The sequence below is a fragment of the Mobula birostris genome, chromosome 24 (assembly GCF_030028105.1).
Source record: "Mobula birostris isolate sMobBir1 chromosome 24, sMobBir1.hap1, whole genome shotgun sequence".
Lineage (NCBI taxonomy): Eukaryota > Metazoa > Chordata > Chondrichthyes > Myliobatiformes > Myliobatidae > Mobula > Mobula birostris.
In genome coordinates, this window is record NC_092393.1 from 6100403 (window position 1) to 6114038 (window position 13636).

Genomic DNA, 13636 nt, shown 5'->3' on the forward strand with positions numbered 1-13636 from the left:
TGTTGTCCAAACACTCAGGGTCTTCGGAGAGGAGGCTCTCCATGTCTGAGGAAGCACACGTCAGGGAAGAGCCAGTGGAAAGGCGGGGTATCACTTCCACCGGTAGTTTCCAGGTTACCTTCCTCAAATCGAAACCATCCCCCAGGAGTCGGACGTGCTTCCATTTGGAGCCTTTCAGAACAAGTTAATGACTCGTGTTGGTATTCAGTGCATCAGTGGCGCTTCACACCCGTGAGCCCTACCTACATCCGACGGGAGGCAGCCCAGCACTGTACAGCACACGCTCACTGACACCTGCTTCCTACTGTACCAAAGGCGGCCTTTCAACCCATCCCAGAGCAGTCCCGCTGGTCCGCTCCTACCTCTGCTCACTGCGCTGGGCCCCTGCAGCTTTGCACTCACCGACTCGCTCTTCAATTCCTTGCCTCCCACCCTGACACTAGGGGCAAGGGAAGCAAACCCAGGTAGCAGAATGCTCAGGACTGTGCACATGAACGGGACCGATGATTCTGATCGCGAGGAGTTACTGCAGGAGGGAGCAGACAGCATCACCTACCTGACCAATAGCAGCAATACTAACATAGTAATTGTATGTCTTTGTATTCGTACTGCTGCAGCCAAACAACAAATTTCACACCATCCATACAAGACACTGATGAAGAATCGGATTCTGGTTCTGAAGCCTCTTAAATCCTTGGAGGAAACAACTCCCCCACTGACAAAACCTGGGACACAATGTTGCTAAGACTATAATTTAAAGTTTTAAAGTTATGCAGGATTCAGGAGATAAAAACCGAGCAGACAAGGGGATGGTGGAAATGCTTTAGAGGAATATTCCTGAGCTTGGAGCAAGTGAGCAGTATGGATCCCAGGGCTCAATGTTGAGCCTAATGATGTCAGTGTGCTACCTTCAGAAACGTGGTGCAAGCTGTGCAGATTTGCAGATATTACCAGCTTGGGCCATGCAGATGGTTTACAGGGCAAACTCCATGGACAGTGCTGAAGCAGCTGAAGATGAGGCAGTGTTCCCAGAGGTTTTTGAAGACTCCCAAATGGAGTGTCCAATCACCAAACACCACGTTCTCAATAAACAATCGTGTACAAGACAGGGTGTGATCAGTCCACTCCCTGTGTACCATGTCTTGTTCTTATCACTGACTCACGTGAGGAAGCTTCAGATTCTGGGAACAATGCACAGCAAAACCTCCGGACTAGGCTGGGATGCAGGGGGAAAGGAAAGGAAAGGAAAGGAAAGGAAAGGCTGTCAGTTTCACCAGCGGAAGGAAGCAGCTGAGAGAAAGCTTAAAGGCAACAGCGAGCTCCACAGGAGTAGGAATGACAAACACCAGCTTAAAATCCTGCCAGCAGCATAGGCTCAAACTGTCCCACACGGAAGTTGTCAGTTCAGAATCAACATCAGGCTTCTCTTCAACCAAGCATGAGGAGAGGAGGCACAGCTCTCTAAAACAAGATCATGGATAATGATTAATTCATGAGTTTAGAATCAGAGGGTACGTGCTCCAACTCATGCTCCCAGCAGGTTCCATTCTCTCCTCCGTCAGGATAACACACCCAATTCCCAGAGGAGGAAGCCGGAAGCACAAAAGAAAACAACGGCTTCCATAGCACTTTCCCAGGCCTCAGTTAGGAAGGCATCACGTTCAATCAATTATGCCTTAGGGAGATAAATCTAGCAAACTGTTAAACACAACACACACAAAATGCTGGCGGAACTCAGCAGGCCGGGCAGAAGGTCCTGAAGAAAGGTCTCCGCTCGCCTGATGAAGGGCCTCGGCCTGAAATCTCAACTGTTTCCTCTTTTCTATAGATGCTGCCTGGTCTGCTGAACTCCTCCAGCATTTTGTGTGCGTTGCTTTGGATCTCCAGCATCCGCAGATTTCCACGTCTGTAAAATCGCCAAATGGATTGGAACTGCTGTAACACAAGTTAATGTTGATAATGCAGACACTGATGCTTTAGAATATGGGTTTAACACACATAGCTACAGGGGCCAAGACCTCAGGCAGTAATCTCTGGCTTTTGACTCTCCTATCCATTCAACTCAGCTGGAAACTGGCACCTAGAACAGCTGTAAATGGGAGCTTGACTGATCTCTGCTGAGGCAAAGATTGTGGGTTGATTAGCTCAGCAAGTGTGCAGGAGAAAATGTGGAGCCACCCCTGAGGTAGGAAAATCCTGTGACTTTTACCACCATCCGGCAGAAGAGCATTCCCAGGCAGGAGCAGGAGAGGTGAGAGGTGAGCTGGGTTCTAAAGAGGTGAGAAGTCTGGGGACAGCTTTCCAAGCTAGCTGGCTGCAAGACAGTTAACGGGTTGTGCCACCATCAGTAAGAGAAAAGCAGGGCCACAGACTGGACCAGCACCATGGGTGAAAGTGGCAACCACAGCAGAATGCAATGATGGTGGGGAAGCTAATGTCCTTGCAAGGAAGGACGTGGGACCATTTTCCAGAGACAGAGCTCTCCCACATGCTGAGTTTCACACATGAGAAATGCAGCTCACGGTGGGCGGGGGGGGGGGGCTCAATCTGCACACGAGGGAGACTTCGGGAAACTGTGCGTCACCAGGAATGCTGGACCTTATGAGCAACACGTAGAAAGGCTGTCTTCAGACCAGAGACTTCACTAACAAGTGACCAACTGGAGAAAGTAATGTCCATCTTCGTGCGTTCACGGGAGGATTGCTCTGGGATCTCCGATGGTGTTGGCGTTGGTGATTAACACCCGCCCTGGCTGTCTGTGGTATCAACAACTAATGTGACTAACTGTGCAATCTTATGGATGTGAAACAGCCTATATGGAATTATTTCTAGCTACTGTCACTTTAATATGTTTTAAACAATATTAATATAATATGTGAGTGTATAGAAAACATATACATTTATGCAAATATAAAAACATCCCCCTAAAAGAAGAGGATTTAGAAGGTATGGGTAGCAATCATCAGGAACCTGCAATGGAGAGCCCATACACTGAATAGATCACAACACTACTCTCTCCAGAATTATATTCATGGGTAGGCGAGGCACTGCAAACCCAGCTATGAGATGGTTTAAGACCACTCTTACTCTCTGTGTCACCAGTGTGCATCAGCTGCCACAGTTCAACATCCTACCTGTATCTTCTGAAGTGCTGGGCCGAGGAGACCGCATGACGTCCTGGCTGTACATCAGGAAGTTCTCATACTCATCATGTGCCTCGGCATCAATGATGGGGATATCTGGGATGATGGGAACTGAGGGTGACAGGGAGATAATTAAATGCAGCCCCAGAGTACACCAGCACAGACATTCAACAGGCCCACTCACATTGCTTCTCATGCCATAGCAGGAGGCTATTCAGTCTATTAATCTATTCTGGTTCACAGAGAAATATCATTCATCTACTTCGCTGTAACCTATTCTCTCTTGCTGCATTCCCGAAAACTTCCCCCTCACTGACAGAACAGGGGCAATTCACAGCAGCTAATTCATCTACTAATCTGCACATCCCTGGGGTATGAGAGGAAATCGGAATACCCCGGGTAAACCCACACCTTGGAGCTGCACAGTCATGGGATGGGGGGAGACCTCCGTGATACCACCCCTGCAAGGAGCTGGACCCAGTATCTGTAGCAACCCCAGTCGACTCCCTGTACTGGCACAGTGTGGGTACAACTTGCCAGGTGGATGTCTGGGGCTGAGCAGATGGCCACAGCATATTGGCAGGCATGGCCAATGAGTTTCCACTTGACTCCGACCAGCCAGCATGAGCTGTTTCATACACAGACCATGAGACACGTGGCACGGGGCTGTGCTGAGAAGTCTCTCGGACATTGACGTGCATCAATGCTGACACCCCAGCTCCCGGTGCCCATTGGGACTTCATCTTCAACACACTTGGAAGAGATGTGTTCACGTCTCCTTAACCGGTTTGCAGGGCCCTGGGTAAGAGACGTGCACAGTATGGACGTCCCAGTCCTTTGACCTCATCCCAGGATCCTGCGTCAAGCTCATGCTGTTGCAGGGTGTCGGGAGGAGGGTGCTGGGCAAGCTGGCCTAACTCTCGGGCTGCCCTGGGCTCTGCCTAACTACATGCGGTCTCACTCACTGGACATGGGTCGCTTTGGTTGGGTTGAGAGGTTCATGGTGGCTTCGCGGATAGGTCCCCAGCCAGCCCCGTTCCTGGCCCGAACTGTGTATCGATACGGTTGTTCTTCCTTCAGGTTCTCTATCATCACTGTCCTCTTCTTCGGCTTATTGATCTTCACCGTCTTCGTGGGTCCTATGGGTTCTGTGAGTGAAGAGTAGAGTAGTGGGTGAGAAGATCTGTCAGTGACGCAAACACCCTACTCGCCCCTCCGGTCTGCCACAGGCGGGGAAAACCAGAGATTTCTACATGGTCCAGGGACTCAGCCCACCCGCTCCAAGCGCGGGACCTCCACCACGACAGGGACACTGGACCCTGGGCTCACAGTGACTCACAACCAGGAGGCGGTTTGGTGTGGGACCCCTGCTGGTATCAGAAAATGAAGCCACGGCTTAACACACACAAACACAAAACACTGGAGGAACACAGCAGATCGGGCAGCACACATGGCGGAGCACAGAAGGCCCTTCAGCCCATCCTGCCCATGCTGAAGTTATGTCGAGCAGCACCTGGACCATCTCCCTCCAAACCCCCACCCATCCCATCTTCTCTTCATTGAAATGTTACAATTGAACCTGCATCTATTACTTACACCGGCAGATTTTCCCACACCTGCACTTGAGCGAAGAAGCCCCTCTCATAATCCCATTAAGTACTTCACCTTCCATCCTACACCTATGGTCTCTATTTCTAGTCTCACCCAACCTGAGGAGAAAAAACATGCATCCAGGGTTTTGTGTGTGTTGTTCCGGATTTCCAGTATCTGCAGGATCTCATGCATCTCCATGGAGTCAGGGCTGGTGGCTGGGCATGGGACAGGGCTGAGATGGACAATGAAGTGGGCTGGGGGAGTGATGTCTGAAGCAGCGCTGTGAGGTACTCACTGTTTTCCTCAGTCACCACTGTGTAGGTCACCTCATACTCCACAATCTCTCCATTGGTCTCTGATGGTTCAGCCCAGCTCAGCTGTGTCACCGTGGGTGAAATGACGTTGAATGCCAACCGTCCCGGCTCGTTGGGTACTGAAGGAGAGAGGACAAGGACGTGTGGTGAGATCTCCTCATACCTCACCGAAAGAGCGATGGCAGAGCATTCAGGAAAACTGCAGCTCCAGTTCCTGGCCCGGTGCCCACACCAGCGTCCAAAGCCTCACATGGGTCCTCCTCCCCCTTCCCAAACACCGTCCCATCACTTTGGAACTGGCAGTCAACACCGTCGTCGAGAGGGAGGCAGTAGATTCAAAACCCATTGCCAATAGGTGGTCATCGAGTGACTGGGGGTTCCCTCGGGGCTGTGTGATCTACTGAGTGACAGAGAAAGACACCTCTCCCTGCCTCTGTGATTCACACTGACTGCCCCAGATTCCACACTCACTCTCAAACTCCATCTACACCTTTTACGTGTTTCATTGATGTTAGCCATCATTTGACTTTTAGGCATCTTGTGTTGTGTTTATTTATTTATTTATTTATTTACACAAAGTTACTCTGTCTTTCGTCCCCAGCCCTCTTTCCCATCCCTCTGTCTGAAGTTGATGACTTCACAGCAGTCAAGGCTACCGTGCTTTTCCCATTTCAAGGACGCACATCTCTGACTGTCAGCAGGCAGCGGATTCAGGGAGCAGGAGGCAGGGAAGGGATTGGGAGGAGAAAGAGAGGGAGAGAGGGAAACGGGAGTCAGGCAAAGAGGAGATCAGGAGGGAAGTGGGAGAGGGGTACGGGAGGGAAGTGGGAGAGGTGTACGGGAGGGAAGTGGGAGAGGGGTATGGGAGGGAAGTGGGAGAGAGGTATAGGAGGGAAGTGGGAGAGGGGCACTGGAGGGAAGTGGGAGAGGGGCACGGGAGGGAAGTGGGAGAGGGGTACGGGAGGGAAGCGGGAGAGGGGTACGGGAGGGAAGCGGGAGAGGGGTACGGGAGGGAAGTGGGAGAGGGGTACGGGAGGGAAGTGAAAGAGGGGTACGGGAGGGAAGTGGGAGAGGGGTACGGGAGGGAAGTGAGAGAGGGGTACGGGAGGGAAGTGGGAGAGGGGTACGGGAGGGAAGTGGGAGAGGGGTACGGGAGGGAAGTGGGAGAGGGGTACGGGAGGGAAGTGAGAGAGGGGTACGGGAGGGAAGTGAGAGAGGGGTACGGGAGGGAAGTGGGAGAGGGGTACGGGAGGCAGGTGTGAGAGGGGTACGGGAGGGAACTGGGAGAGGGGTACGGGAGGGAAGTGTGAGAGGGATACAGGAGGGAACTGGGAGAGGGGTACTGGAGGGAAGCGAGAGAAGGGTGCGGGACTCGCGGGAGGGAAGCGAGAGAAGGGTACGGGAGGGAAGCGAGAGAGGGGTACGGGAGGGAAGCGGGAGAGGGGTACGGGAGGGAAGCGGGAGAGGGGCACGGGAGGGAAGCGGGAGAGGGGCACGGGAGGGAAATGGGAGAGGGGTACGGGAGGGAAGCGGGAGAGGGGTATGGGAGGGAAGTGGGAGAGGGGTACGGAAGGGAAGCGGGAGAGGGGTACGGGAGGGAAGCGGGAGAGGGGTACGGGAGGGAAATGTGAGAGGGGTAGGAAGGGAAGTGGGAGAGGGGTACGGGAGGGAAGTGGGAGAGGGGTACGGGTGGGAAGTGAAAGAGGGGTACGGAGGGAAGCGGGAGAGGGGTACGGGAGGGAAGCGGGAGAGGGGTACGGGAGGGAAGCGGGAGAGGGGTACGGGTGGGAAGCGGGAGGGGGGTACGGGAGGGAAGCGTGAGAGGGGTACGGAGGGAAGCGAGAGAGGGGTACGGGAGGGAAGCGAGAGAGGGGCACTGGAGGGAAGTGGGAGAGGGGCACGGGAGGGAAGTGGGAGAGGGGTACGGGAGGGAAGCGGGAGAGGGGTATGGGAGGGAAGCGGGAGAGGGGTACGGGAGGGAAATGTGAGAGGGGTAGGAAGGGAAGTGGGAGAGGGGTACGGGAGGGAAGTGGGAGAGGGGTACGGGTGGGAAGTGAAAGAGGGGTACGGAGGGAAGCGGGAGAGGGGTACGGGAGGGAAGCGGGAGAGGGGTACGGGAGGGAAGCGGGAGAGGGGTACGGGTGGGAAGCGGGAGGGGGGTACGGGAGGGAAGCGTGAGAGGGGTACGGAGGGAAGCGAGGGAGGGGTACGGGAGGGAAGCGAGAGAGGGGTACGGGAGGGAAGCGGGAGAGGGGTACAGGAGGGAAGCGGGAGAAGGGTACGGGAGGGAAGCGGGAGAGGGGTACGGAGGGAAGCGTGAGAGGGGTACGGGAGGGAAGCGGGAGAAGGGTACGGGAGGGAAGCGGGAGAGGGGTACGGAGGGAAGCGTGAGAGGGGTACGGGAGGGAAGCGGGAGAGGGGTACGGGAGGGAAATGTGAGAGGGGTAGGAAGGGAAGTGGGAGAGGGGTACGGGAGGGAAGTGGGAGAGGGGTACGGGTGGGAAGTGAAAGAGGGGTACGGAGGGAAGCGGGAGAGGGGTATGGGAGGGAAGCGGGAGAGGGGTACGGGAGGGAAGCGGGAGAGGGGTACGGGTGGGAAGCGGGAGGGGGGTACGGGAGGGAAGCGTGAGAGGGGTACGGGAGGGAAGCGTGAGAGGGGTACGGGAGGGAAGTGGGAGAGGGGTACGGGAGGGAAGCGGGAGAGGGGTACGGGAGGGAAGCGGGAGAGGGGTACGGAGGGAAGCGTGAGAGGGGTACGGGTGGGAAGCGGGAGGGGGGTACGGGAGGGAAGCGTGAGAGGGGTACGGGAGGGAAGCGGGAGAAGGGTACGGGAGGGAAGCGGGAGAGGGGTACGGGAGGGAAGCGGGAGAAGGGTACGGGAGGGAAGCGGGTGAGGGGTACGGGAGGGAAGCGTGAGAGGGGTACAGGAGGGAAGCGGGAGAGGGGTACGGGAGGGAAGCGGGAGAGGGGTACGGGAGGGAAGCGGGAGAGGGGTACGGGAGGGAAGCGGGAGAGGGGTACAGGAGGGAAGTGAGAGAGGGGTACAGGAGGGAAGTGGGAGAGCTTCACAGGAGGGAAGTGAGAGAAGGCTACAGGAGGGAAGCAAACAGAAACATACAGAGGAAGGAAAACAAGGAACTGGACACAATGTGCATGTAAAGTGAAGGCACAAAACCAAAGCGTTGAACCTGACAACATTCCCTTGAGAAGGAGCAAGGGAATGGGTCAATGTAACCAGGAAGGAGGTAGCAGCCACTGGAAGTTGGGTCAGCTGATCTGTTTTGTTCAGGGGTTAAAACAGGAGGCAGAGGGGGCCTCTGGAACAGCTCAGACAGCCCTACATAGGTGATGGATCTCCAAGTGTAGTCACTTAGGAAGGTGCAAATTAGAACGTCATTCAATCCTCAGGCCTCACTCACCATTTAACAAGATTGTGGCCGATTTGATTATAACCTTAACTCCACGTCCCCTCTATCCCAATACTCAAGAAGCATTCCGACAGACACCAGAACAGGCAGGGAACAGAGTGATATAGATCACAAGCAGGTAGATGAGATTAGTTTGACTGGCATCGTTGGTGCTGGACTGAACGGCCTGTTCCCATTCTCTGCTGTTCAGTCATATTCCATACTCTTGTTTATTAAGAATCTATCCACCTTAAAAATATTCAAAGGCTTGCACCAGCCAGTGAGGGCAAGTTCCAAAGATTCACAGAGAGAAAAAACTCAGATAGATGACTTCTCATTTTTGAACAGTGACCCCCTTGTCCTGGATTTTTCTACAAGAGGAAAGAGAATTCATATAAGCACCCAGGGATGAATCCTCACAGATGTTCCTCCCTGGTGGGGTGGCAATGGGTTTGTAGGAGAAGGGAGAGGAATGGGGGTTGTGGGGGACACGATTTACAATGTTAGGGGGCACAAGCTCAGTTTGGTGGAGCTGTGCACCAGCTTGATACAGGAGGTAGGAGCAGTTCTACATGGTGGGACAGCTTGGAGAGGGCGATGGAGGAGAAGAAAGAGGAAAAGAGGGCCATGGGAGCAGGTGTGAGGTGGTGGGGTATGGCTTAGTAGGGCCAGGAGGTAGCTTCAGGAATAATTCCCAGTGTGGTGGAGGAGGATCCCATCCATTCTTTGGTGGAGGAAGTCTGGGAGAGTAGGGGTGTGAAGCAGGAAAGCCCCTGACCAGCATTGATCCTGCAGAGACCAGAGTGGTGATTGATCTTCGATATCCCTCATGTGTTTGTACAATACCGAGAGAAGGGGAGAGTACCTGTTCCATCTCTCCCACCACATACACCAGTGCTGTTGGGAGCCAATCCTTGTGATGTTAATCCAAGGCCCCTGTAACCACGGAGATGGTTGTGAAGGGTTCTGGATCTCTATCCAGAGTGTAGGGGAGGTTCCCCACTCTCCAGGCCAAAACAGTCAGAGTCACACAGGCCATTCAGCCCAACTTGTCCATGCTGACCAAGATGCCCACCTAAGCTCATCTCATTCGGCAAATACCCCACTTAACCTTTCCTATCATGAACCTGTCTTTTACATGTTGCTAGCAAACCTGTTTGAGCTCGTTCCACGTACTCCCCAGCCTCTGTGTGAAGTTGCCCCTCAGGTCCCTTTTAAATGCTCCCCCCCCCCACGTCAAAGCGGTGCTCTCTAGCATTTTATTCCCTTCCTCTGTGCAGCATCTGATCTTGTACGTCGCTATAAGCTCACGCTTCAGTCTCATATGCTCCAGGAGTACTCAACCTCTCCCTCAAGTCCAGGCAACCATCTCATAAACTTTTCCCAGCTTTTAGTAATGTGTTTCCTATAACAGGATAACCAAAACTATACACAGTCATTATTCAGCCTCCAGTAGATGATAACATATTCTCATAGCTGACAATCAACACTGGCGCACCTCAGGGCTGTGCGCTTAGCCCACTGCTCTACTCGCTATTGTGTGGCTAGGCATAGCTCAAATACCATCTATAAATTTGCTGACAATACAACCATTGTTGGTAGAATCTCAGGTGGTGACGAGAGGGCGTACAGGAGTGAGATATGGCAACTAGTGGAGTGGTGCCACAGCAACAACCTGGCACTCAACGCCAGTAAGATGAAAGAGCTGATTGTGGACTTCAGGAAGGGTAAGACGAAGGAACACATACCAATACTCATAGAGGGAATCAAAAGTGGAGAGACTGAGCAGTTTCAAATTTCCGTGCATCAAGATCTCTGAGGATCTAACCTGGTCCCAACATATCAATGTCGTTATAAAGGTGGCAAGACAGCGGCTAGACTTCATTAGGAGTTTGAAGAGATTTGGCATGTATCAGAAAGGCAGCGTCCATTATTAAGGACCTCCAGCACCCAGGGCATGCCCTTTTCTCACTGTTACCATCAGGTAGGAGGTACAGAAGTCTGAAGGCACATACTCAGCAATTCAGGAACAGCTTCTTCCCCTCTGCCATTCCATTCCTAAATGGACATTGAATCTTTGGACACTACCTCACTTTTTTTTTAAATATACAGAATTTCTGTTTTTGCACGTTTTTAAAAATCTATTCAATATACATATACTGTAATTGATTTGTTTATTGTTATTACTACTTTTATTTTATTATTATTATTATTATTATTCTCTCTGCTAGATTATATATTGAACTGCTGCTGCTAAATTAACAAATTTCACGTCACATGCCGGTGATAAATAAACCCAATTCTGATTCTGATGAGCAAGTTGTTAACCTTCTCTCCTGCCTTTTCCCTGTCACAACGCTTGGAAACCTCTGGGTTGTGTGTACGACACTCAGTCAGATTGTTCTCTGCTATTCAGACTCAACTCACAGTCTTCCGGAGTGCGACAGCTGACCGTCTCGGAGCGGGGTCCAGCACCCACAGCATTGTAGGCGAAGATGTTCATCTCGTAGTCGCAGTATGGGTATAAGCCAGTGAGCTCGGCAGTGGGTGCCGTTGTTGTTATGACCTGAGAAGAGTTCTCATCCCCTTCAATCCAGTAGGTCACCTGTGCAGGGAGGAAGTTCAGGAAATCTCATCGTCTACAGCTGACTCTTGGACAACATTGGCAGTGTCGCAAAGACCATTCACCAAGTAAAGCCCACTATGCCACCAGCCTCGGCTCTCTCAGACCCTCACCACCCCTGCCCCACTTCTCTCCTACCTTTCTCAGGTAGCAAGTAACAGCAGCCCCTTTCACCATCTCATAGCTCAGGAGGCTTCTCCTTATTTCTTGTCGGATATGTTAATCCTAAGGCACAGAACAGGCCCTTCAGCCCAACATATCATGGCCATCTAGGTACCCATCTAAGCTAGTCCCATTTTCCTGCATTTGACACACATCCCTCTCCCATCTACTGATCTTGCAGTGATGGCCCTCAGTATTGACCGTGTTAGTGTTATGCCACTGACAGTCTATTTTGCTTGGTGAAGCAGGGTGCGGAGCCTGCACCCATTGCGTCACACCGCTGGGAAGTTCACCCAGGCTGGTGATATCCCACCCCACCCCTAATGTGACCACCCAGTCTCATCAGGAGTGCACAAGTTGATGCATTCCCCAAGTGGCATTGTGTTTGGCCCATCGCAATTGGGATCACACCGCAGTGTGGGCACAGCCCAAGATAACAGGGGAGGTGATGGACTGAACACAGAGTAATTACCTCTAGCATCTTTCACCTTCTCCAGAGGTCAAAGCTGTGGGCACAGGCAGCAGAACATAGAGGAGGCTCAAACACACACACACACACCCAACCTAAAGGCCCCAAGGGGTACAAACACCTTCCCTGTGAATAGTTAACGGGGTTCCTCTGATACGATTGGCCTGGTAAGAGGAAAGGACAGAGTTTCATTGGCTGACAGCTCACGTAGGTGCCAGGGCTCCAAATTCCAATGAATGAAATTGATTGAGCAAAATGGCCACTTTTACTCACAAGCCCAATAATATCCCTCAATGACATTAAGTTAGAGCAACAAATGATTGCACCTCCCTCAGCTGACGAATCAGTTCTCCTTCATGCTGAAGACACCAGAATGTAATACTGATGATTGTAAGGAACCCAGATGAACCCTGAATGGGGGACTACAGTATGACTGGTTTCTCCACATCCAACCCATCCAGCCAAAGACTGCAGACAGGCTACACATCTCAGTTCCAAACTGCAACACTCCCCCTCCCCACCACCTTGCAAGGTTGCTGTCTGAACTGTTTTGATCTTCAAGTTTCTTCTTCAAAAAGATTACCCATTATAAATGCACAAGATACTTATTGTGGAATTAGATCTCAGCAGCTAAACCCTGATTCCAGTAACATCCTGTTAACTGCAGTTGCACATAAAGATTGGAACAATCTGTCAAGGGGATAAATCATTTCGCCTTCCCCCATCAATCTGTTGCAGATGCCCCTGCCTCTGCACTAGAGGCAGAGAAAACCATGCTTCTCCATCACGCAATGAGGCCCCACCTTTCCACTGAGGACCACTGTACTACACGGAACTATGATTGCCATCGAGAGGACTAATTTAGACCAGCATCATCAGTTCTCAGCTGGCCCACTACACCATCGGCATGGGAGAGGACTTTCCAGTAGATTCAGAGTTGCCTTCTGATGAAAGGAAATTAACCTGAAATCTAAACGCTCTTCAGCACACACAAAATGCTGGAGGAACTCAGCAGGCTAGGCAGCATCTATGGAAAAAAAAGTCAATGTTTTGGGCCAAAAACACTCTTTCTCTCCCCCTAATGAGTACTTCTACCATTATCTATTACCTTGTAACCCGTTGGTCGGCCTGGCGGAGGGGTCCAGTTCAGATGGATTTTCCTGCTGTCAACTGGCTGTGCTTTGACATTAGAAGGTGGGGAGTTAATGGAGACAGCACCTTGCTTGAGATGAATTTGTTCACCTGCTGCAATATCAGAGAGTAGGTCATGTTAGTGAAACGCCTTAGTATTTGTTTTTGACTGTTTGGCGTATCCAATAACCTTGAAGGAAGATTCAGTGGAGATCTAATTTATTCTGCTATCCTGGAGTTTTAACAATGGCCCGACGAACTCTCCTGTTGCTCTGTGTAAATCAAAAGGCTCAGCAAGGGCAAGGTTTCTCTGTGGAACTTCATGCCATTTTAGAAGGTACTGGAACCCGATAGAAGTGCAGCAGACCACAGTGGGCGAGGAGGTAATGGGTCCAGGAATCTGAACTTGTGATGCTGACTAACGTCTCCAATTACTGCAGGAACTTTTTGAATGAAAGATCCCCACCATCTGGGTCATGCTCTCTTCTGACTGTAACTATCAGGCAGGAAGCACAGAAGCCTGAAGTTCCAGGTTCAGGGGCAACCATCTTCCTACCACCATCAGGGGCCGAAGCCAACCTTCAAAACCTTAGCCCCACCTCAGCAACGTTCTCATTGGACAGGGTCAGGAGGAGGTTCCCCAGAATTATTCTGGGAGTGAAGGGGTTAATATACGAGGAGCATTTGGCAGCTTTGGGCCTGTACTCACTGAACTTTAGAAGAATGTGGGGGAGATCTCATTGAAACCTGCCAGAAGTTGAAAGGAATAGGTGGATGTGGAGATGTTTCCTATG

General features: G+C 51.9%; 1 protein-coding gene across 2 annotated transcripts in view; it reads right to left on the minus strand.

Annotated features, from left to right (window-relative positions):
- The window catches only part of itgb4 (integrin, beta 4), a 146251-nt gene that overhangs the window by 25208 nt on the left and 107407 nt on the right, over window positions 1-13636 (minus strand). For both annotated transcript variants that reach the window (XM_072242036.1, XM_072242035.1), the window contains exons 30-34: window positions 12820-12956; window positions 10885-11062; window positions 5032-5169; window positions 4109-4291; window positions 3135-3254 (exon numbers count right to left, since the gene is read on the minus strand). In XM_072242036.1, the coding sequence (XP_072098137.1) occupies window positions 3135-3254; window positions 4109-4291; window positions 5032-5169; window positions 10885-11062; window positions 12820-12956 (756 nt within the window). The remainder of the gene's footprint in view (window positions 1-3134; window positions 3255-4108; window positions 4292-5031; window positions 5170-10884; window positions 11063-12819; window positions 12957-13636) is intronic.